Raw genomic sequence first — 20,426 nt, forward strand, 5'->3', positions numbered from 1 at the left:
TTTTATAATGTATTGAAACTTATATATTTTTTATCTGTTAATTTATCACTAATTTTAATATAGTTAGAGAAGAACATCCTCACTAAAAAATAAATAAACAAATTTGTAATATATTAGAGACTACACCTTTTATCTATTATATTAAAATTTATAATATTTTAATACATTCTCATCTAATTTCTGGTCACTCTATGATGCTGTTATAAAAATTACAGCATCAATACTAGTATAAATTTTTACCATTAGATTTGATCAACTGTTCATAAAATTAAAAGTTAGTTAGGATAATATTTTAATTTTAATTTACTAATTATCAAATCTGCTGACCATGTTTTCTAAGGATTGAATAATAAAAAGAAATTAGTATAGTCTATCAATGCTTCTATATTTCCTTTTAAAATATATGTTTTTTAATATTAACACAATTGAATCTTAGTTTATTTTCTTATTATTATCTCATTTTCAACAAAAGTTTACTAGACTAATAAATAGTGCAACAATAATTCAACTCAATCTTCCGACAATGAGTAATTTCAAAAAAGAAAAAAGACAATGAATAAAATTAAGAATTTAAAATATATTGTCCCAATTATAAATAAAAAATGTGTCTGAATTAACATGTGTTGTTAAAAATTAAATAATTCATATTTGTTATTTACACATCTAAATTAATTATATATTTACATATTTAATTTTAATTTTGTTGGTGATTTAGAAAATATTTTTAGAATTAAAAAAATAAAATTATATTCCATGAACTTAAATTTTATGTATTAATTATTAAATAATTAATTATTTATCTATTAAATTAAATTAATAATAAAAATTAAAACATTTAAATCTAAGAATTTATAATGACTCTATTATTAATATTGTAAAAATTAATGCCGCAGAGAAATCCGTAATTTCTCATCAAGGAGTGAATATATAGATATATAAAAACCCAATTAATAAAAGCCGCCAATCGAGCAAAACGCGGGGCCAAAATCGTCAAGTTATTATTATTATTATTTTTTTTTTTGGGTGCCGTCTTCGTAAACGATATTTTTAATTTTTGACTTTCTTTTTTCTCTTTCTCGTTTTCTTATGAGAGCATGCAAATCTTTCAAATCTTTCACTTCAAATTTCTGTAAATTATTAACTGATAAATTAAAGCAGAAGCCATTTTTTCACTGTAAGTTTTTCTTTCTTTTGATTTTCTTATTCTTGTCTCCAATTTTATTAAGATCAATACTTATTAGTTATTAATTGTTTGTTGCAGGTTTTAATTTTACTTTAATTTTGTTGCATGATAGCTGAAGTTGTGTTAGATTTTAGTGTAATTTCGGTACTCGAGTTCTAAACGACTGTGCTTGTAATCTATGAAGTGAACTGACTTTGTTATTAGTTTAATTTTATTGAAAAAAGTTTTTTTTTTAAAGTTAGTCTTTTCATTGAAGTTATGAGATTAGGTATTCATAGTGGAGAGGAGTTGAGAAAAAAACACTGTTGTCAATCTTTTGGAAAACAAAAGAATAATCGTAAGATTAGAATCAGGTTATAATTATTTTGGAGATCTAAGATATCGACTGATAAGATGTTCCGAGTGATGGTAAAACATGGGTTTGACTTTTTGAATAATTTTGTATTATTCTTGGGTTTTATGGAAAGCTCATTCTGTAATGCTCTGAGTGAGTACTTGCAGTGTGTGACATCGATGAGGCCATGCTTTGTAGGAAAAGTGTATCTATTTTTGCTGAAATTTCTTTTGTGGCCAAAAGTGTAAGCTATGAACAGCCATATGTAGTGTTATGAATCTCAAATAGTAGTGGCTTGAGCAATCATTTGTGAGACAATTCTCATGTTCTTGCTTTACTGTCTACAACCTGGTCTGTGCAAATATAACCCTGATCTTCATGCTTTGTGAACATTTCTATTTACTGAAACGGGAAGGTTCAAGCCGATATTTGCTTGGTGGGTTAGTGTTTGCATTATTTACATGGCCTGCATGCTGAGCCTTGAAGTTGATGTTGTTTCATGTCAATTTATATTTGCTTTAATAAACTCTTTTGTTGGTTTGCAGGGGTATTTTGTGTTCAACTGTAAAAAATGTTTGATTGTGGTTACAAATCGTATTATATGGATGGCCAGCAAGAGAAGTTTGTCAGGTACCATCTAGGTTTGGACTTGGATGTTCACAAAGGACAAGAGAGTTAAATTTATTCCGATGTCTGATGTTTTGTATTTGGCAGATTTGGCCTTGGATGTTTGTGCAGGACTAGAAAGTTAAATTTTATTCAGTTTTTTGAATTTTGATGTTATTGAATTGATTTGTCCAGGTTTATGCTGAAGAACCATGGATATTAAATGTTAGCTAGATTAGTGAATTGGTGATCACCTCGGATGCTAAACTTCTAAACTACATTTAATTGAGTTTCATGCTTTCTTTAGTTTGGGAGTGGACCAAGACATCTAGTTTCTTAACTCACTTTGTAATACAGTTTTCAGAATTTCAAGGTTTTTCCCCCTAAAGATAGGAGGGTGGACAAAGTCTAAATCAATTTTTTAGTCTCCTTCATATCCCAAGATTTTAACTGGAGTGGTCAGGTAAAGAAAATTGCTCGAAAACCATTCAGTCAAGTCCATAGAGTCAAAAATTGGATATTGAATGTTGCCCTCTATTCTAATTTCATGGATAACGCAAATAAGTTGCCTTTCTAGATTGGACACTGTGTATCATGTTACCATAAACTTGCTTTGATGAATTTTCCTCATCTTTATTTTTTATATCCTAATATGAATTTCAGAATTTAAACATTTAAAGGAATCTAATTTTTTTTTTTTTTTGGGGTTTTGTCTTATCACTTTTCTAGGTTGGATGACTTGGACTCTAGATTATCGTCATCTTCTGATACAGGAGTGAGAAGATGTGGATTCAACGTCGAGGGATTAAGTCGAACTGGTCATGCCAGCAATACAACATCTTTCAAGAGAGGAATTAGGAAGGGATCTGAAGGACTTAAGTCAATTGGTCGATCACTTAGATTTGGGGTTTCTAGGGCTGTATTTCCAGAAGATCTTAAGGTGTCAGAAAAGAAGATATTTGATCCTCAGGACAAACTCCTCTTGTTCTGCAATAAATTATTTGTAATATCATGTATTCTGGCAGTATCTGTGGACCCACTATTCTTTTATCTTCCAGTCATCAATGATTCATCAAAGTGTCTTGGTATAGATCGAAAGTTGGCAATTACAGCTACAACATTGCGTACAATTGTTGATGTTTTCTATCTTTTGCACATGGCTCTACAATTTCGAACTGCATTTATTGCCCCATCATCTCGGGTTTTTGGACGGGGTGAACTTGTAATAGATCCTGCACAAATAGCCAAGCGATACATGAGGCGGTATTTCATCATTGATTTTCTAGCTGTGCTCCCCCTACCACAGGTTTAAAACATCAACCTAATGTTTATTAACTTCAAGTTTGTGTGCTTTGTTATTGTCCCGACGCAATTCACTTCAACTTTTTGCTTTGTATTAGTTTCTTGTATTTGCTGTATGTTTGCCTAACTCATTTTTATTTTTATTTTTATTTTGTAGTCCTAGATCTACAAGCATGCATGAGCAGTATGCTAGTTTTCTTTATATACTGTAGTCAACTCAGTTTTTCTTATTTGCCTCATTTCTTATTTGGCTTATGGGACTTCAGTTGCTGAAATCAACATTGGTACTTGGTAATCTAAAAGTATATGTAAGGGGATTTTTAGTTTCTTTTAGTTTCCTCTGCAGCTATTTACAATATGGACATCTATATTTTGCTGATCTACGCAATCAGTCTTTATTTGTGGAGGAGATGCTTGTCTTTATTATCAATTATTCCACCAAAGTTCATAAATTAATAAATTGATATGCACACTGGATAATAACATTTATAGCTTTTTGTTTCTTCAACCACAAGCAATTAAAAGCATATAATCCATGCATTCTTGGTTATAGCTTAAAATTGATTATTTCCTTTGTTTAAGTGCCATGTTCTCCTCCACTTCCACACCTTCATCTGTTGGTGAATAACCCATGATTGATGTTATGCTTTATCACTTTAGACTTGCATGTAAATTAGGAAGTCACTGTTTTAAGTCTCTAATATGTTGTGTTTAATGTTTTCTTTCCTTCTTTACTGGAATGTGATATAGTTTTAATTTTAACAGAAAATATCTCTGGAAATTCTTCGCTTCATGCTGCATACTTGTTTATTCACATCCAATGTTGCCATGTAACACATATTCATTGTTAAATTCAGAAGTGTGGTGACAAACAGCCCTTTAGCTTAATGGCATTACTGTATCATGATTTTGAATTTTGTAGGATGTCAATAAATGTCTGTTATAGCTTTCTCATTGGCATTCTTTTTCATTGAAAATTGCAGATTGTTGTTTGGAGGTTTCTTCTGAGATCAAATGGTTCAGATGTCCTGGCTACAAAACAGGCTTTATTTTTCATTGTTTTGTTCCAGTATTTCCCCAGATTTTTTCGTATCTTGCCCCTAACATCAGAGCTGAAAAGGACTGCAGGTGTCTTTGCTGAAACTGCTTGGGCTGGTGCTGCATATTACCTGCTGTTATACATGCTTGCCAGTCATGTAAGTCCCTTTTCTTCCAGTTTGGCATCCTTGTCCGATTAGAAAAAGCTTCTTCATTTATTTATCTTTGCTCGCTTTTGTGTTCATTTATTGGATGCTGTTTGATGTGATTTTTCTTGCCACTTCAGTTTCTGATGTATAAATTTTATTATATATTATAATTTCCTTCTATCCTTCTTTTTTGACCTTGGGTTTTAATAACAGACATACAGTTTTGATCTCTGATTAGTGCAGGCGATTCTGCCATCTCTTTAAATCTGTCATCTTTCTGGTTTCCACCGTTTTCTTACATCAAATTGTTTATTTTTAGCAGATGCCAACATGTATTTTTATCTGAGGGGAAAAATTTAATGTAATTTTGGATGATATTTTGCAGGTAGTTGGGGCATTGTGGTACTTATTAGCTCTAGAACGCAATGATACTTGCTGGCGGAAGGCTTGTAGCGTGACTGCAAATTGTACTAAAGATTTTCTGTACTGTGGAAATCAAGATATGACAGGTTATGCTGCCTGGCACGACATCAGCAATACAACACTCGAGTCGAAGTGCTCAGCAGATGAAGATGATCCACCTTTTGATTTTGGTATCTACTCACAGGCATTGTCATCTGGCATAGTTTCATCTAAGAAGTTTTTCTCCAAGTACTGTTACTGTTTGTGGTGGGGCCTGCAGAATTTGAGGTAATAGAACTTTTGTCCATCAAGGTGCTACTTAATTTATATGTATTAATATCAAGTGTCAGGCACTTAATTTATATATGTTAATATTAAGTGTCAAGCATCCTATATTTGGCTTGGAAGATGTAGTTTCACTTTCCTGACATGTTGTGAGGTCCATCTTGGAAGGTCGGGGGCTTGTCCTAGAAATTAAAGCACTAAAATTGCTGTGTAGGAAGCAATATGATTTGGGCACAATGATTGTGGGTAGCGAAAGTATTAGTTCTGCAAGTCTGAGAGAATTAAATTTGCCAGGTCCTGTAAGCTGCTACTGTGGTGAGGGATGCAGATTTCACTTTGGTAATGAAATTTTTACCAGTGAATTAAAAAAAAGAGGTTTTCATTTCTCTTTGTGGAAAGGGACAGAGTTGGTTGAACAGAGCTTCTTTGCAATCCAACATGACCATGGCTTTATTAAGTTTTCAGCTATCAGTCCCAAGTGGCAGATTCATTGTTCCAATCTTTACCTCCAAAACAACTCTTCCAAAAAGCCTCTAGAAGACCTAATTGCTGCTGTCCTATATTGTGCCTGTGTTGTCTTTATCTTATGTGACTGAATTATGATGATTTGTTGTTGTTTGCAAAATATAACAAATGTGGCTTTTCATCTTTATACATAATCTATTGCAAAGTAATGCATTCAACAAACCTAGTAACTGTTGTACAGGGTTGCACTTCTTGCAGTTCATCACAATAGTTGTAGTTCTTTGTTTTGGAAAATTTTAGTTAACTTATTACCTGAGATAACTTGGCAATGTTATGCAAAGTAGAAACACCTACTATTTTGATCTGAAGTCAGAATATATCATGCTGAAATTTAAGTATTAATTGTTCTCCCCCCCCCCCCCCCCCTTCCCCGGCGCCGATTTCTCTGCAGTACACTTGGCCAGGGGCTTCAAACTAGCACATTTCCTGGAGAGGTCATATTTTCCATAGCACTAGCCATTTTTGGTCTCATTCTCTTTGCTCTTCTGATTGGCAATATGCAGGTAAATTCTTCACTGACATTTGGATTCATTTTGTCTTCTTTCTCAAGTGTTGTAACTGGCAAAAATTTTGGACATAATTTATTATTGTACATCTGAGACAGCTGAAGCTCTTGTGAATTTTATGCGTGTTTATGAGTTGATTATAGTGGCGTTGAATCTAGTGACTACAATCCCTGGCTACAAATTGATCCCAAGAATTGCACTAAGAAGACTTGATTTCTGAATATCTGGCTATAAGATGAATATATTCTCTTAAGAGTTGTGTAAATGTATAAGCAATTACTTAGTTTAGCTGATGCATGCTTCGATCATATTAACTGATTCAATGTGCATTTAAAGATAAGGTGGGACAAGAAGTTAAACTGGCAGGGATCATGCTTTCTTATGATCTGAGCATGTAGTTTGTTCTTCAATTGAATAATCATTCACGTCTTGTATAGTGTGGGGCTATTTTATTTATAATTAAGGGTTTCTTCTAATCCATTATTGAAATTTATAGGATCAAGCAGGGTAATTGTGCCAAAATTCTTACTTTTCCTATTGTGACAGACCTATCTTCAATCTTTGACTATTCGACTCGAGGAAATGAGGATCAAAAGGCGTGACTCAGAACAATGGATGCATCATCGCTTGCTGCCACCAGATCTCAGGGAACGGGTAAGACGTTATGACCAATATAAGTGGTTAGAAACACGTGGGGTGGATGAAGAGAATTTGGTTCAAAGCTTACCAAAGGATCTGAGGAGAGACATCAAGAGGCACCTCTGCTTGGCTTTGGTTAGGAGGGTAAGTTAATTTGATTTTTTTCACCACTTTTTTCTGTCATTATATTTCTTCTTTTTCGCGTGGTGATAATGATGTTGTTTGTTGGTTGGTTTTATTACTGTTTCACATTGCTCCTTTTGCAAACAATTTGCAGCTAAAAGTTTTCATTAATCGGTTTGCATCATAGTGCTCCTGCTTATTGCTCACTGTAAGTTGTAGAAATCTTGAATGAATCAATGGAAACATGTTATCCCTGAGGGGATAACCTAGTTGGGTTGGCCTTTGCAGTGGAAGCTGGAGGGATCGATTCCCCCTCACGCCAATCTTGGGGTGGGTAGCTTTAATTTGCGTTTGTGCATGGGGTAGGGTGGGGATAGGGTATGTGACAAAGAAAGATAAAAAATTAAAAAATTAAAAGCATGCTCCATCTTTTTTAAAAACACAGTACTGTGTTTACTATTATTATGTAGTTTGGGTAATTTATGCATATCTGAATGATTGAAAGTAGGGAAATATTGTTTATTGATTTCTGTTGATTGGTTTAATTTTCATCAGTTTTCAAATGAAAATCATACCGTATGCCGAAGAGATGCACTGTGTCAAAATGTTTGGTTAGGACATGATTGGACTGTCTTGTGAAAGTATGGATACATTTTGGTCATTGGCTTACTAATTATCCAATTGCTTTGCACTCTGCATGTTCTGCCTTCTCTTCAAAATAGTTTCTTGCCAGTTCTCATGTAGTTGGAAGTTATGAATTGCTTTGTTGGTGTTCTATAGGTACCTTTATTTGAGAATATGGACGAGAGGTTACTTGATGCCATTTGTGAGCGCCTGAAGCCATGTTTATTTACAGATAGCACTTACATAGTTCGAGAAGGAGATCCAGTTGATGAGATGCTTTTTATTATACGCGGCCGCCTTGAAAGTGTAACGACAGATGGTGGAAGGAGTGGCTTCTTCAACCGCGGTTTTCTGAAAGAAGGAGATTTCTGTGGCGAGGAGCTTCTAACTTGGGCACTGGATCCCAAATCTGGTGTTAACCTCCCATCCTCTACCAGGACAGTGCGGGCTTTGAAAGAGGTCGAGGCTTTTGCCCTAATGGCCGAAGAGTTAAAATTCGTCGCTAGTCAGTTCAGGCGTCTTCACAGTAGACAGGTTCAACACACCTTCCGATTTTACTCACAGCAGTGGAGGACTTGGGCAGCTTGCTTCATACAAGCTGCATGGCGTCGTTATTCCAAGAGAAAGAAAATGGAGCAAACACGGAAGGAAGAAGAAGAAGAAGAAGAAGCATCAGAAGGAGTCCAAAGCAGCAGCACAGGTGGAGGTTCTTATAGCATTGGTGCCACCTTCTTAGCTACCAGGTTTGCAGCAAATGCACTTCGAGGGGTACATCGAAACAGGAATGCTAAGAGTGCTAGAGAGTTGGTGAAACTACAGAAACCTCCAGAACCTGATTTCACTGCTGAAGATGCTGATTAAACTGCCTATACCTTGACGAGTCATTTAAACTGCCCATAACTTGCTACTTCTCTGATTTTACTTACAAGCGGAAACTTTGTATCATACACATTTTATCTTGGAATTACAGTTTTTGTTAAGGCTGCTGGGGAAAAAAAAATGTTAAACTGTAAAAGCTTTGCTGCTGCTTTCTTTATCTTGGAATTACATTTTGGATTAAAGTGGGAATCTTGATGAGTGGAAATCATAGGATTAAGAGTGTGGAGTGAGAGTAAGTTGTTTATTTACACTGGAATTGAAGTATTGAAGTATGAAATTGAAATTAGAATTTAATTTATGTGTTTACATTGTTTTGAATCGAGAGTAAATGATTTCAAATTGTAATTTTACTTTTATTTAAAGAATTATAGTTTTAAATTTAAAAATTAATAAAAATATATTTAAAAATAAAATAATTATTTTATTATATTTATCAATTAATAATAATTATTAATATTCTTATTATATAAATCATAATTTTTTATTAATTTTAATTTTAATTATGTAAATAAAAATTTATTAATAAAAGTAACATAAATGAAATATTATTATTAATAATATAGTATAAAATTAATATTTTTATAATAAAATATTTATTATTAATAATATTAAATAAATATAATAATATTATATTTTTAAATAAAAATAGTATATAATATTATTATTAATTCTCTCTGAGTACAATAATATTATTTTAAAGTAATTTTAATTTAGAATTCATGTAAATTATTATTTTTAATAAATATAATTTATAAAATAATATAATAATATTATTTAAATAAATATGATATTATTTATTTTATTTTATTAAATATAAAGATAAAAAAAGAAGATGAGAGCGGGGATTCACATTTTTCCATAAGAGTGAAAATCTCAATCCCCACTTTAAAATTAGGTGAGGTTCTCATAGTGGAATTCACAAACCCCCTTCAAATTTGTAAGTAAACATTAGAGTGTAAGAAATTTACACTCCTCACTCTCACTTAAAAAAAAAAAAACCAACATAAATAACGGCAAATGTTAATTTCTTGGAGACTTCAAAGAAGATGGCACAAAACATTTACATCACAAGAATTCCTCTTTTTCATTTATATAATAAACATTGATGCCACAGAATAGTGGGTAACAATCCTGTCATGTCTCGTACAAAACAGCGAAGAAAGAACAACAATTAACAAGGAGGTAAGACCTAGAACTGCCAATGGAAAAAAGTGTGAATTACCAAGAAAAATGGGAATAATTTCTGTGATTTCAGCTAACCTATACCACGAAAAGTGGGAATAATTTCTCTGTGATTTGAGCTTAAAAATTGAATCCCTGTTACCTGCGGAAGTTCATGGATAAATCAGATTCCACAAATAATTTTTGCATCTGAATTGTAACCGATCAATCAATCTTTACTGACGAGTAGATAAGCCTCGTGAACCAAAAGCAGGCGTAGAAACCAATTGTACCAGTAAGCACAAAGAAAGCATATGAGGCGATCAGCATATACCCGAAGTACAAGATTCCAGACACCGGCTTGCTGATCTCAAGCTTTGTGAAGAAATAAAAAGCAGCATAGAGGAACAGATAGAGTGCTGAGGAACCTGAAGTCAGGTAAGATCTCCACCACCAAAGGTAATCCTCACTGCATAACTGGAAGTAACAGAGCACAATTGTGATCTCAGCACATGTGACAATGAGAATCAGGAAGACAAGCAGGAGGAAGCCAAATAGGTAATAGAACTGATGCAACCATATTGAGGTGAGAATGAAAAAGAGCTCAATGAAGATGGCTCCAAATGGAAGTATGCCCCCAATTAGGATAGAGAAGATGGGATTCATGTACCAGGGCTGCTCTGGAATCTGTCTTGGGATCTTGTTGGTTTTCACAGGATCCTCAATTGCTGGCTTTCTAAAACCAATATAACTACCCACAAAGACAAGTGGGACAGAAATGCCAAACCATAAAAAGACCAGAGCAAACATGGTTCCAAATGGCACTGCACCAGAGGATTTCTCGCCCCAAATTAAAGCATTTAGGACAAAGAAAATGGCAAAGCAAATTCCAGGGAACATGAAAGCTGTTTTGAGAGTGATTTTCTTCCACTCTGTTCCTTTGAACATCTTATAGAGACGAGCAGAAGCATACCCAGCAAGTAAGCCCATAAATATCCAAACCAGGAGCATGGCCGTCATTAACCCACCTCTATTTGAAGGAGAGAGGAAACCAAGAACAGCAAAGATCATGGTAACAAGAAACATTCCAAAAAACTGAACACCTGTCCCAACATAGACACAAAGTAAATCTGAATTTGCCGGAGGCCTGAATACATCCCCATGGACTAGTTTCCACCCAGTCTCTTCCTGAGCTTCTTCTTGAGTTTCCAATTGGTTGTACTTGGAAATATCCCGGTAAAGAGTACGTAACATTATCATAGCAACCATCCCCGAGAGAAAAACAACAATCATCAAAGAATTAACGATTGAAAACCAGTGAATCTGATCATCAGCCATCAGAAGATAGGTATCCCAACGAGATGCCCACTTTACATCACTTTCCTGCAAGGTAAGACAATGGGTAAGAATTATTAAGAAACAACACTGTCATACAACCATACAGGCACCCAATACAGTGTCAAGAGATATAAGACCTTACCTGGAACTCCACATCATATGTAAATATAATTTCCTTCTTATCATCAACTTCTTGAGGAGATTCAGAGTTGGTAACAGCCCTTTTTGCATGAGGATCACAGGTTGTTAGACGCGTCTTCTCACTCCAATCACCTTCATACTCATGTTTAACACTGGATTCACCAAAATGCGTCAGTATCAATACACATGCATAACTGCCACCGACAAGAGAAGTTAGCACACATTCGTACAAGGAGATGATAAAAATGACCTGAATGGTTTGACCTCAAATCCTACGATCCTTGATGTTTCTGCCTGAGGATCTTTGTGATACTTGACGGTGAACGCCAAGTGGTTGTGGATAAAATGCTTTTCTTCTTTGCTCTGAAAACAATTTTAAGTACAGAAAATTATCAAATTGTTCAACAAATTTTTTGATGTTCCAAATAGATACAGATCACATACCCCAGCATACTGTCCTCTGAGACCAACACGAAATCCTTGTTGATAAACTATACCATTTTCCTGATCAGGTCTCCGAATGGGAACAACCAGAGGAAGGTTATCCAAGATCCTTTTGTAAATACATCATAAATCAAAAGATTATTCCATAAACATCATAACATTTTGCTGTGTACACAAGAAAGAAAAAAATTAAATTTTAAAGTCACTGAATAAATGTCTCACATGTTCACCCGATACTCATCGTTTATCTTTTCCTTAAATTCGTCGGCAGTTTTCTTATTAAGCGTTAAACGACATACAACATTGCACATCAGCGGTTCTCTCATTTTAAACTGCAAAAGATAAATTTTGTCAGCCAGTCAACCAAAAACAAAGAAACAATGAGTAAATTACTTGAGAAACATAAACTTACCACATAAGGAGAGTTTTCAATTCGATCGCCACGAAGAACTTCTCCAAGATTTTCTGCACTGTCAACTATACGCTCTGGTTTACAATAAGGGAGGGAATAGTAGGAGTATGGAAGTTGTGTTTTTGTTGAGGTCAGTTTGTTCACTTTAACTTTCAACTCATCCCCCTGCATCAGTGCAAAAGTGTAAAAGCCACAAAATAACTTCATGTCATCAGAAAGTACTCGGTCCAAGGTCAGACAAAAATGATGCACAAAAGAAAAACACATTGGAACAGTTCAACGCTTTTCACATATAGAATATTCACCATTTACAGACACTATTCCAATGTGGATATAAGCCAGTTAACATGAGCAAGCAGCATGGGATGTAATGATATTACACATTACATGTACAAGAGGAGCACAATAGTGCCTTTAAAGTTCTAAGCAATATGGCACAATTGTATTCAAGTGTGAGGACTTATGTTAGTTACCTCTTCAAGTACATATTCAAATAGTATAAGCTTTGATGGTAAGTGTGCTTAATATGCAAGACCTAACCTGGGTTCAATTCCAATTACATCTATAATTCTAAATCGACCATTTACTTTCTAAACTACAAAATTGCCATTAGAACAAGTGGAATCACAAGCAAGTCCAATTCCAACAGAATGAGCCTGCTGCTTTACAATTGATCTACTAGCACCCCACTTAATCAATAGATTCAAAGCAATCGTGGGTATAGTCTACGCAAGATTAAAGTATCTCTCAACTAGATCACCACTAAGACACTTAATGTAACGGATCCAAGAGAGTCGTGGTAATTCGTTCAGAAAGCTCAACTGCAAATTCAAAGTCACAACAGAGCTTCATCTCATGATTGTTTCTGACCACCAAAGTCATTCAAAAAATGACCTTCATATTGCAGAAGTCTAATAAAACATTCAACTAAACACAAACGAACATTAAATATAGAAATTTGAATGAGAAAGTCTGATAGTCATTCCACTTTCAAAGCTAAATAACAGTCAAAACAGTTAAAAAGGTATCCATTTTTTTGATTAATTTTCCTACTTTCAGCTAAACAAAACGATAAAGAAAAAAAAATCACATCTTTTTAACAATAGTTCCTTATACGAGAGATCTAAGCAAAATCCATTACTCATATGAACCCACGACCCAGACGACATGTCGTTTAAGAACTGACCTTCTGAAAATCTTGAGGAGCGACACCTGGAAGATAGAAGCACTGAGAATAATGAACAAGAAGCACAAACACAGAGATGATCAATACGACTTGTTTCGGACCCGCCATGGCTTCAGACGGATCTAGAACGGAACACCCACTTCCCTTTTAACTGGTAATATGCTTTGCTGTTTTGTGATTTGTCGTTGTGTGTTTAGCGTTCTTTTTAATACTAGAGAGAGAGACAGACACAGAGAGCCTCGATGACGGATGGACAAGAAGAAGAAGAAGAAATACAGGAATAACAAATGAGTAGCAGGTGTTAGCTGGCAAAGGTGAAGCCATCGGTGATCGGTGCATCATAGGCCGAAGCATCAATTTCTTTTGGTGATGTTAGGGTTGGCAAAACACTGGGTTCGGACCGGGGTTGGACATGCCCGGATTGAGACAACAAATGCATGAATTCGGGATCATGCCCAATTTTCCCACATGCGGTTCGGGCCCCTCTGGGCCCCGGTTTTTAATCTGAACTTCCCAAATTAGAATTGAATTAAAAAAAAAAAAAAAGTAATGATACAATCACAAATTCTTGTATAAATTTATTTTGTACAAATTGATGTGACATTAATTTATTGGTCGAATGAAAATATAAATTAATAAAAATAAATCATGTGGGTCAAGTGATATTTAATTCAACCAATCTTATCATGTCGTATCAGTTTGTACAAAATAAATTTATACAAGAGTTTGTGACTGTATCATTACTCAAAAAGAAAAATATCAAATGACAAAAATAAAACATTACTAACACCAGCGCATAATTGCCTTCAAGTGTCGTAGCACCACCAGAGTTTATTACGTCTATTGTTGTTGCTGTGACTACAATGTTGTCGACGTGGGAGATCCGCTCTTGCTGAAAATAATTTTTGAACACCATCATCGTTGTCTTGATCAAAATAATTTTGAACTCAATTTATTTCTCTTTTTACATGAGACTGATTCACGAGAGATAATCGGTGGTGTCATAGGCTCGTGGTGACATGGTGCAACTAGATGGTGAGATGTTGAAGCCAAACATTAGATTGCATTAGTTCAATGTTATGTAAGGTCCTAATATGCTATGTACTCAACACACCCTTAGAATTTATGCAGTAGATTTGCCTTCTGATTGATTACGGATTGGCATTCAACACGCTGATCATCTATGAACTATGTACTCATATGTTTATTGCATGTTTATAGTTACAAACTACTGGGAATTTTTTACATTTGAAATATGTATTTTTACTACTGAATTTAAAAAAAAAAAAAAAGTGAGAGTAAACTATTAAATTAACTCTATTTTTTTTTTATCATATTGTCAAAATTTTAAATTAATAAATTGAAGACCTAATCTTATGTGTGCTGTCACACATTTTATGGTGCACAACTAGATGCAGGTCGACATTATGTTGGTGGGACTAATGGGTCAACAACATGATCCTGTCGATAAAAACTTAACACATATCCATCGCACACCATAAAGTGCGTGATGATCATAGTTCAATGAACTAATAACTAGCATAATAGTCAAATATTTGAATCAGTTAATGATTTTCTAAACACAGTTTAAGAGCAATGACCCACATAAAAAATGGAAAATTATGTCTTTATTTGTGATTTGATAAGAAATAGGGATCCAGATATTATTATTCCCTTTTAGTTAGTTTTTGATTATTTAGTGATCTTTTGTTTTTCTTTAACTCTCCTGTTGGCCGTTCATTGAGGGATGTAGTATGTGATGTACGGCGGAGATTGATCAGAAGATTGTGCGCCAAGTGCATGATGGTAATTATTCCCCACTAATTAGAACTACTTGCATTTTGATTTGATTTTGATTTCTCAAATGAGGAATGATCATAATTTACAAATAAACTCTCTTGAGTCAAATGGTATGTGTTATCTCTTCTTGCAGTTTCCTTTCTTAATTGTAATGATTAATTTTAAAAGATGGGTTAAAGTTTTTTAAGCATTTTTTCCCAGTTGTATATAAATGAGTTTATAAATAATATTGTTACATCAAAATGTACGAGAAAAGTTCGAACACATGTATTTTTTTTATTTATAATAATTTTAACATATACAATAACTAATTTAATTGGTAGTGAAATTGTAATTTGTGAAAATAAATAAATAAATAAATAAAGATTCTAGAACTGTAACAATTTATCCCCCTTAATTTTTTGAGAAAGCACTTGCATGTTACACCCAACCAACAACCTAAACGCACTTTTGTCATAGTTTTTGTAATTGAACCATAAAATTAAACAAACTAAAACACAAAAAATAATTGCATGTTAGGTTTGAAGTTGATTAAAGAATACCCAACAAAAGGGGGAGGCATAGCGACATTCTAGCAGACGTGGACCCATTAATTGAGTTTGCTGTTTTAAGCTACAAGATTTGCGTGCTTTAACAAATAATAATTTATTATTCTTTGTATTTGCAGTAGGGTGCATTGATGGACATCTTTGTGAAGAAGATAGTGTTAATTTGAAGCCGTACGCAATGATCTTTAAATCTGCACTTGTGCTATCATAACTTTTAATATCTAGACCACCCACATGCAATTCAAAATCAATCCCAAAATCCTGCTTCCTGATTCTTAGAATTAAAAAAAAAAAAAAACTTCTTTTTATTTATTTATTTATTTATAAGATACATGATTAATCTCAGAGTAAAACTAGATTTACAAGTTACAACCATTGTATGCTGCAATCTCGCGTTTTTATTTTTTCAAGTAGTCTGAGTTCAACGCCTAGAATTGGGCATGCAACGTAAAATTTATGTAGTATCGTAACAAAAAATCCTTTAGAGGTGTAAACTGACCCTTAATCTTGTTCACAACACCAGTTGAAATGTTAAATGGCAGCAGTAAATAACCAGGATACAACATTTTCAGAGAGTATTTTGCGGCTCATGGGAAATTGGCGGTTTTTTTTTTTTTTTAAAATTCTCATTTAAATGCGTTTTTGTTTCTTCTCTTGCTAATGGGTCAAGTTCCTCTAGTATCAACCATCAAGCATAGCCAAGGCTTATTAACTAGCAGGAGTCAGATGCGAAGTCAAAAGCATTGTACTTCACAAAAAGATTTCTAGATAAATGTGTTTTTCCAACTTTCTTGCATAAGTAGCAGAATCCTTTGAAATGAAAATGAAGTAGCAGCATTCTTAAATCGGAAATTTATAAGATTACCAATCATTAAAGTAGAAACAAATCAGGCATTCCCATTATTAATTCTTGAAATAGACACTAGCATGAAGACTTCACAACAAATGAATCATTTCCCTATCCCACATTACTCTTTCTCTTTCACGAGAGTAGCCTATGCGCTCAACTTTTCGATACACCAAAAAGAACTAACTTAACAACAATCATTTTGAAAACACTCCCTTACAATTCCACCAAATTTTTTAAATACCTTCACAATCAATCTCCAAACACCTCTTCACATGTTACAACTTACAAGTCCCCCTTCCTTCCTTTTGCCCCATGGGAAAACCCTCCTCGACAAGTGAAGATCCATATCCATTATCACCACAGAAAGCATTTGTGTACTAAAAGTTAACAATGACAGTTTGGCTTCAAGCTCAACAGTGTAAAAGAGGGGGGAATGAGTGATCCTTGAAATAAATGAGATTTAGTTTTCTTCTTGAGTACTATTTGGTTGTTCAATCACTCTCACAGTACGAGGAAGTATAAATTCAGCAAATATGGGATAGTGAGAGGACGGATAACACCCATCAATGTTATCATTCACAACTTCACACGAACCAGGAATCAGAGATCTACCTCTGAAAAGAATCCAGTCAATGTGTAGATCCTGTGTCTGGCGATCCCAGCAGAGGCAGAGTGCTCTAAAAATCAACTTGAGAAATTCAAGAGCTCCTTGCTTGTTACCTAACAAGCAGCAATATCAAACAATAAAGATAGGCTACGGTGGTTATATCATACTAACAAAGCACCCAAAAAGTTGAGAGTGATAACCTTTGAATCCATGATAGGTGCGTATGAGGGAAACATTTTTCCGCATCCGAGCATTAGGCCATGCATCTCGCATGTCTCCCACTACACCATGTTCCCTGCAGGCAATGCATAGACAGAAGGCAGTGGCAATCCAGTCAGCGCCATATCAGCTGTCAGACTGAACTACATATATTCCCCTCAAACTAAACTCTGGGGAGTTGCATTTGGATTTATCTAAATTTAAGTGCATGTATGGAAAGAAAATGTGTCACACTTAACACTCTATTGTTGGGCAATATAAAATGCTTTAAACTTAGAGAACAATGGAATTTATTTTTTCACTGTGGTGAAATCAATTCCTTCAGCTAAAAGGATATGTTTTAGAAATGTAGAACAGAATCAATGATCCTCAAGTTTGCAATTCTTTAAAAATACTGCTAAAGTTTGCAATTCTTGAAAAAAATGCTGCAACAGCATCTGGATATCATTTCTGCAAATTTCATTTCCTCCAAACCAACAGAATCAGAAGTTCCATCCTAAAGTCCAAGTAAAACTTTTGACTGAAATAGGCATTTTTGGAGATGATTTTTATTTGAATAAATATAGAATCCGAGTATCCAACTTGATTTGACACAATATCTTGTTCCCAAAATCAGAAATCGAAGGAATATCTTTGGGCAAGTTGCCCCAAAAGAAAATAAATAAATAACTAAAAAGGAGAAAGAGAGAAATGAAGTCCCAGGAAAGACTAAATACCAAATCAGCTCTAAGCATCTTCCATGCACAACAGAGCGCAGAAAAACATTATCAATGGTGGATATGCTAAAATAAGGACAAGGGCCATTGAGATAGAAATAAAAAATTAAAATGTTGAGTTCAGGTTGAAACTCCATAGATAATATGGTGGGCATTGTCTAGAAGGATAAAAGAAGACAAAGGGAACAATTATTTTTATTAAAAAGAAAAATAGCTACATTAATATATACCAAAGAATACCTTGATCTCCCAAGAAGAAAACGTCCTGTAGTTGATTCCTTCTGTGTGTTGAATCCACCACAGTATATAACTGGCAAACTAGGAGGTAAGGAGGCAATGTGCTGCCAAGTAAGTAAAGCACTTCGTCTGCGGGCACGTGCAGTAAACTCATCCATGTTCGTATTCACTATTTGAAATGAAAATCCTGGCGGTTCAACTCCTTTCAGTTGGAATGTGTGGGCATCATGTCAAAGAAACAAAACAAGCAATGCTCTTCTGTAATATATAATGTTCAAAACTGTTTATTACAACTAGCATAATGGTAATAAATGCCTTCTCCACCCATGTGAGAAGGGTACCAACCTCGGACCTTATACCAACCCAAGAGATTTTACTAGTTGAACCACTGGCACTCACATATGACGTTAATAATTTATAAGAGCAAAGGATTTCAGAAAAGACAGACAATTTAAGTTGGTGAAGTAAAATAGGAAGGATATAGCCCAAGTAGCAATACATGGAACTTCAGCACCCCATGCTTTACTTCCAGGCACAGAAGGTGACTCTGACAACCAAAAGGTTCCACCTTCTAGCAGCTCTACCTTCATTTAATATAAAAGTGGCGTTAAGGCAGACTGGCAGTACCAATCTTTTGACAAACAAAATTAGAAAACTCAGCCAAATTGGCCCAACAAGTAGATATAGTACCTTTTCCTTGTCATAGAAGATGGTGCAATGTTCGTCTGAAGTGTCTTCAGGTCCTTTTCTTGATACTCCAAATTGATCATAGGCTAGATCATAGTAAAGAAGCATTGAATACAATAAAATTAATCAGGTTTAGGACGCGATGGGAAAGGAGTGTTTGGTCATTTCATACATAAGAAGTCAACGTTTTAAATTCCCAACAAGCTTAAACGCTAAAAGCCCCATTACTTATAATATTACTTCTGCAAAAATAGAAATCATGTGTCGTTAAAGGAATAAAATCTAAGATATGAAAAGTACTAATGTTACTTCGAATTGCTTCTCTTGTGTATGTTTTGCACATTAGCTGAAATTTTTAGCTCCAAATATCTGAAATTCTTGACACTAGTATCTGAACTTTAATAGTACATCCAAATACTTCAACTATCAGTACAAATCTGAAATTCAGAAGTAAATCATCAAAGAAAAAAGTTACCTGGCAAACACTGCTGAAGATAATCCAACTGTGATTTAACACCTGAACCATATAGAAAGTGTTTAATTAATAACAAAAATACCATCACCACCAATAGAAAAAAAATGCTCAAAATATCATCTGAAACAAGCTGAGATCAAGCATTTCAGATAAACAAGTTACCAAAACAAAACTAAAGTTTAAACAATAACCTATTAACTGGCCATACATTCCAGTAGCAAAACTCAACTACATCCTAAAATAACAAAATTCCACCTCCAAAACACAAACCAAGAACAACCCAGATCGCCCATTTCATCAAAAGAACAACCCACAAGCAAGATCCGCAAACACAACTACGTATATCAAAAGATAAAAAGTGGAAACAAAATAGCACCTTGTTGAGTACAAAGAATCATAGGAGAGTAACTAGTGATGACACTTATACATAAATCTCTCCTCTTCACCCATGAATTTGGACTATCTTCTTGTTGATCTTCATGAAGATTAAAAGTCATCAAAGACAATGCAACACTCATTTTCCTTTTTTCTTTCTTCTCAGGATCTTCAAACTAAGCAAGCAACTACATGATCATTGATCAGTTGATTTTCAACTACTTTGATTACCACCAGAAAGTTAAAAACTTAGAAGAGATTTCTATCTTCCAATCTTGACAGCTGAGATCAGTGCTAAAAACGTTGATTACCACAAGAAAGTTAAAAACTTGGAACAGATTTCTATCTTCCAATCTTGACAGCTGAGATAAGTGTTAAAAATGGAGATTCAGAGCTTCAGTGTTTGTTTCAAGGTGGGATTTTTGAACTGTGAAGAAAAATGTAAAGAAATTAGACTGAAAATTGGGTTAATAATATCTGGACCCATGCTTTATAACATAAATACAATTAGTAATATGGTTTTGAACTATTTTCATAAATCCCCAAAAGACTTTTTGTTATATTTTATCAAATAATTGATTACTAATGAAAACTGAGGTCCACAAAATTATGAGCTATTTAAAGTAAATCATATC

The 20,426-nt window shown here is 34.2% G+C and overlaps 3 protein-coding genes across 6 annotated transcripts; 1 reads left to right on the forward strand and 2 right to left on the reverse strand.

Annotated features, from left to right (window-relative positions):
* Positions 1–1,007: 1,007 nt before the first annotated feature.
* On the forward strand, positions 1,008–8,893 carry LOC102609091 (probable cyclic nucleotide-gated ion channel 5). 4 transcript variants are annotated; one of them, XM_052433365.1, is made up of 10 exons: positions 1,011–1,174; positions 1,262–1,591; positions 1,685–1,957; positions 2,063–2,147; positions 2,853–3,429; positions 4,409–4,621; positions 4,998–5,302; positions 6,216–6,327; positions 6,877–7,113; positions 7,873–8,893. In XM_052433365.1, the coding sequence occupies exons 4-10, from the start codon at positions 2,089–2,091 to the stop codon at positions 8,575–8,577; spliced, it is 2,208 nt and encodes a 735-aa protein (XP_052289325.1). In that variant the 5' UTR covers positions 1,011–1,174; positions 1,262–1,591; positions 1,685–1,957; positions 2,063–2,088; the 3' UTR covers positions 8,578–8,893. The 4 variants fall into 4 exon arrangements, with proteins under 4 accessions (XP_006474005.2, XP_052289325.1, XP_024953040.2 ...); XM_025097272.2 differs by having other exon boundaries at positions 1,685–1,953; XM_006473939.4 differs by lacking the exon at positions 1,262–1,591 and having other exon boundaries at positions 1,012–1,174; positions 1,685–1,953.
* Positions 8,894–9,654: 761 nt separating this feature from the next.
* Positions 9,655–13,714, reverse strand: LOC102624403 (transmembrane 9 superfamily member 8-like). Its single transcript, XM_025097271.2, has 7 exons — positions 13,278–13,714; positions 12,092–12,256; positions 11,902–12,011; positions 11,680–11,788; positions 11,486–11,598; positions 11,237–11,387; positions 9,655–11,139 (listed from the first exon to the last, which is right to left on the reverse strand). The coding sequence occupies exons 1-7, from the start codon at positions 13,383–13,385 to the stop codon at positions 9,982–9,984; spliced, it is 1,914 nt and encodes a 637-aa protein (XP_024953039.2). The 5' UTR covers positions 13,386–13,714; the 3' UTR covers positions 9,655–9,981.
* A 2,748-nt stretch (positions 13,715–16,462) lies between these two features.
* LOC102608798 (uncharacterized) lies at positions 16,463–20,216 on the reverse strand. The gene is made up of 7 exons (XM_052434420.1): positions 19,793–20,216; positions 19,417–19,458; positions 18,945–19,027; positions 18,736–18,838; positions 18,258–18,471; positions 17,283–17,377; positions 16,463–17,195 (listed from the first exon to the last, which is right to left on the reverse strand). Exons 1-7 carry the CDS (start codon positions 19,932–19,934, stop codon positions 16,936–16,938), a joined length of 939 nt encoding a protein of 312 aa, XP_052290380.1. The 5' UTR covers positions 19,935–20,216; the 3' UTR covers positions 16,463–16,935.
* Between the last annotated feature and the right edge of the window lie 210 nt (positions 20,217–20,426).

This window comes from Citrus sinensis, chromosome 9 (assembly GCF_022201045.2).
Source record: "Citrus sinensis cultivar Valencia sweet orange chromosome 9, DVS_A1.0, whole genome shotgun sequence".
NCBI lineage: Eukaryota > Viridiplantae > Streptophyta > Magnoliopsida > Sapindales > Rutaceae > Citrus > Citrus sinensis.

Bases quoted from the DNA above. Each gene is read 5' to 3' on its own strand.
- LOC102609091 (XM_006473942.4), top strand. From the start codon at position 2,089: ATGTTTGATTGTGGTTACAAATCGTATTATATGGATGGCCAGCAAGAG. The intron at 4,622-4,997 runs GTAAGTCCCTTT...GATATTTTGCAG, and splicing joins TATACATGCTTGCCAGTCAT to GTAGTTGGGGCATTGTGGTA. The intron at 5,303-6,215 runs GTAATAGAACTT...ATTTCTCTGCAG, and splicing joins TGGGGCCTGCAGAATTTGAG to TACACTTGGCCAGGGGCTTC.
- LOC102624403 (XM_025097271.2), bottom strand. From the start codon at position 13,385: ATGGCGGGTCCGAAACAAGTCGTATTGATCATCTCTGTGTTTGTGCTT. The intron at 12,257-13,277 runs GTCAGTTCTTAA...GCACTGATGCAG, and splicing joins CTCCTCAAGATTTTCAGAAG to GGGGATGAGTTGAAAGTTAA. The intron at 11,789-11,901 runs GTGAGACATTTA...TATTTACAAAAG, and splicing joins GATGAGTATCGGGTGAACAT to GATCTTGGATAACCTTCCTC.
- LOC102608798 (XM_052434420.1), bottom strand. From the start codon at position 19,934: ATGAGTGTTGCATTGTCTTTGATGACTTTTAATCTTCATGAAGATCAA. The intron at 18,839-18,944 runs GTACTATATCTA...TATTAAATGAAG, and splicing joins TCTTCTATGACAAGGAAAAG to GTAGAGCTGCTAGAAGGTGG. The intron at 18,472-18,735 runs TATCCTTCCTAT...ATGATGCCCACA, and splicing joins ATGTATTGCTACTTGGGCTA to CATTCCAACTGAAAGGAGTT.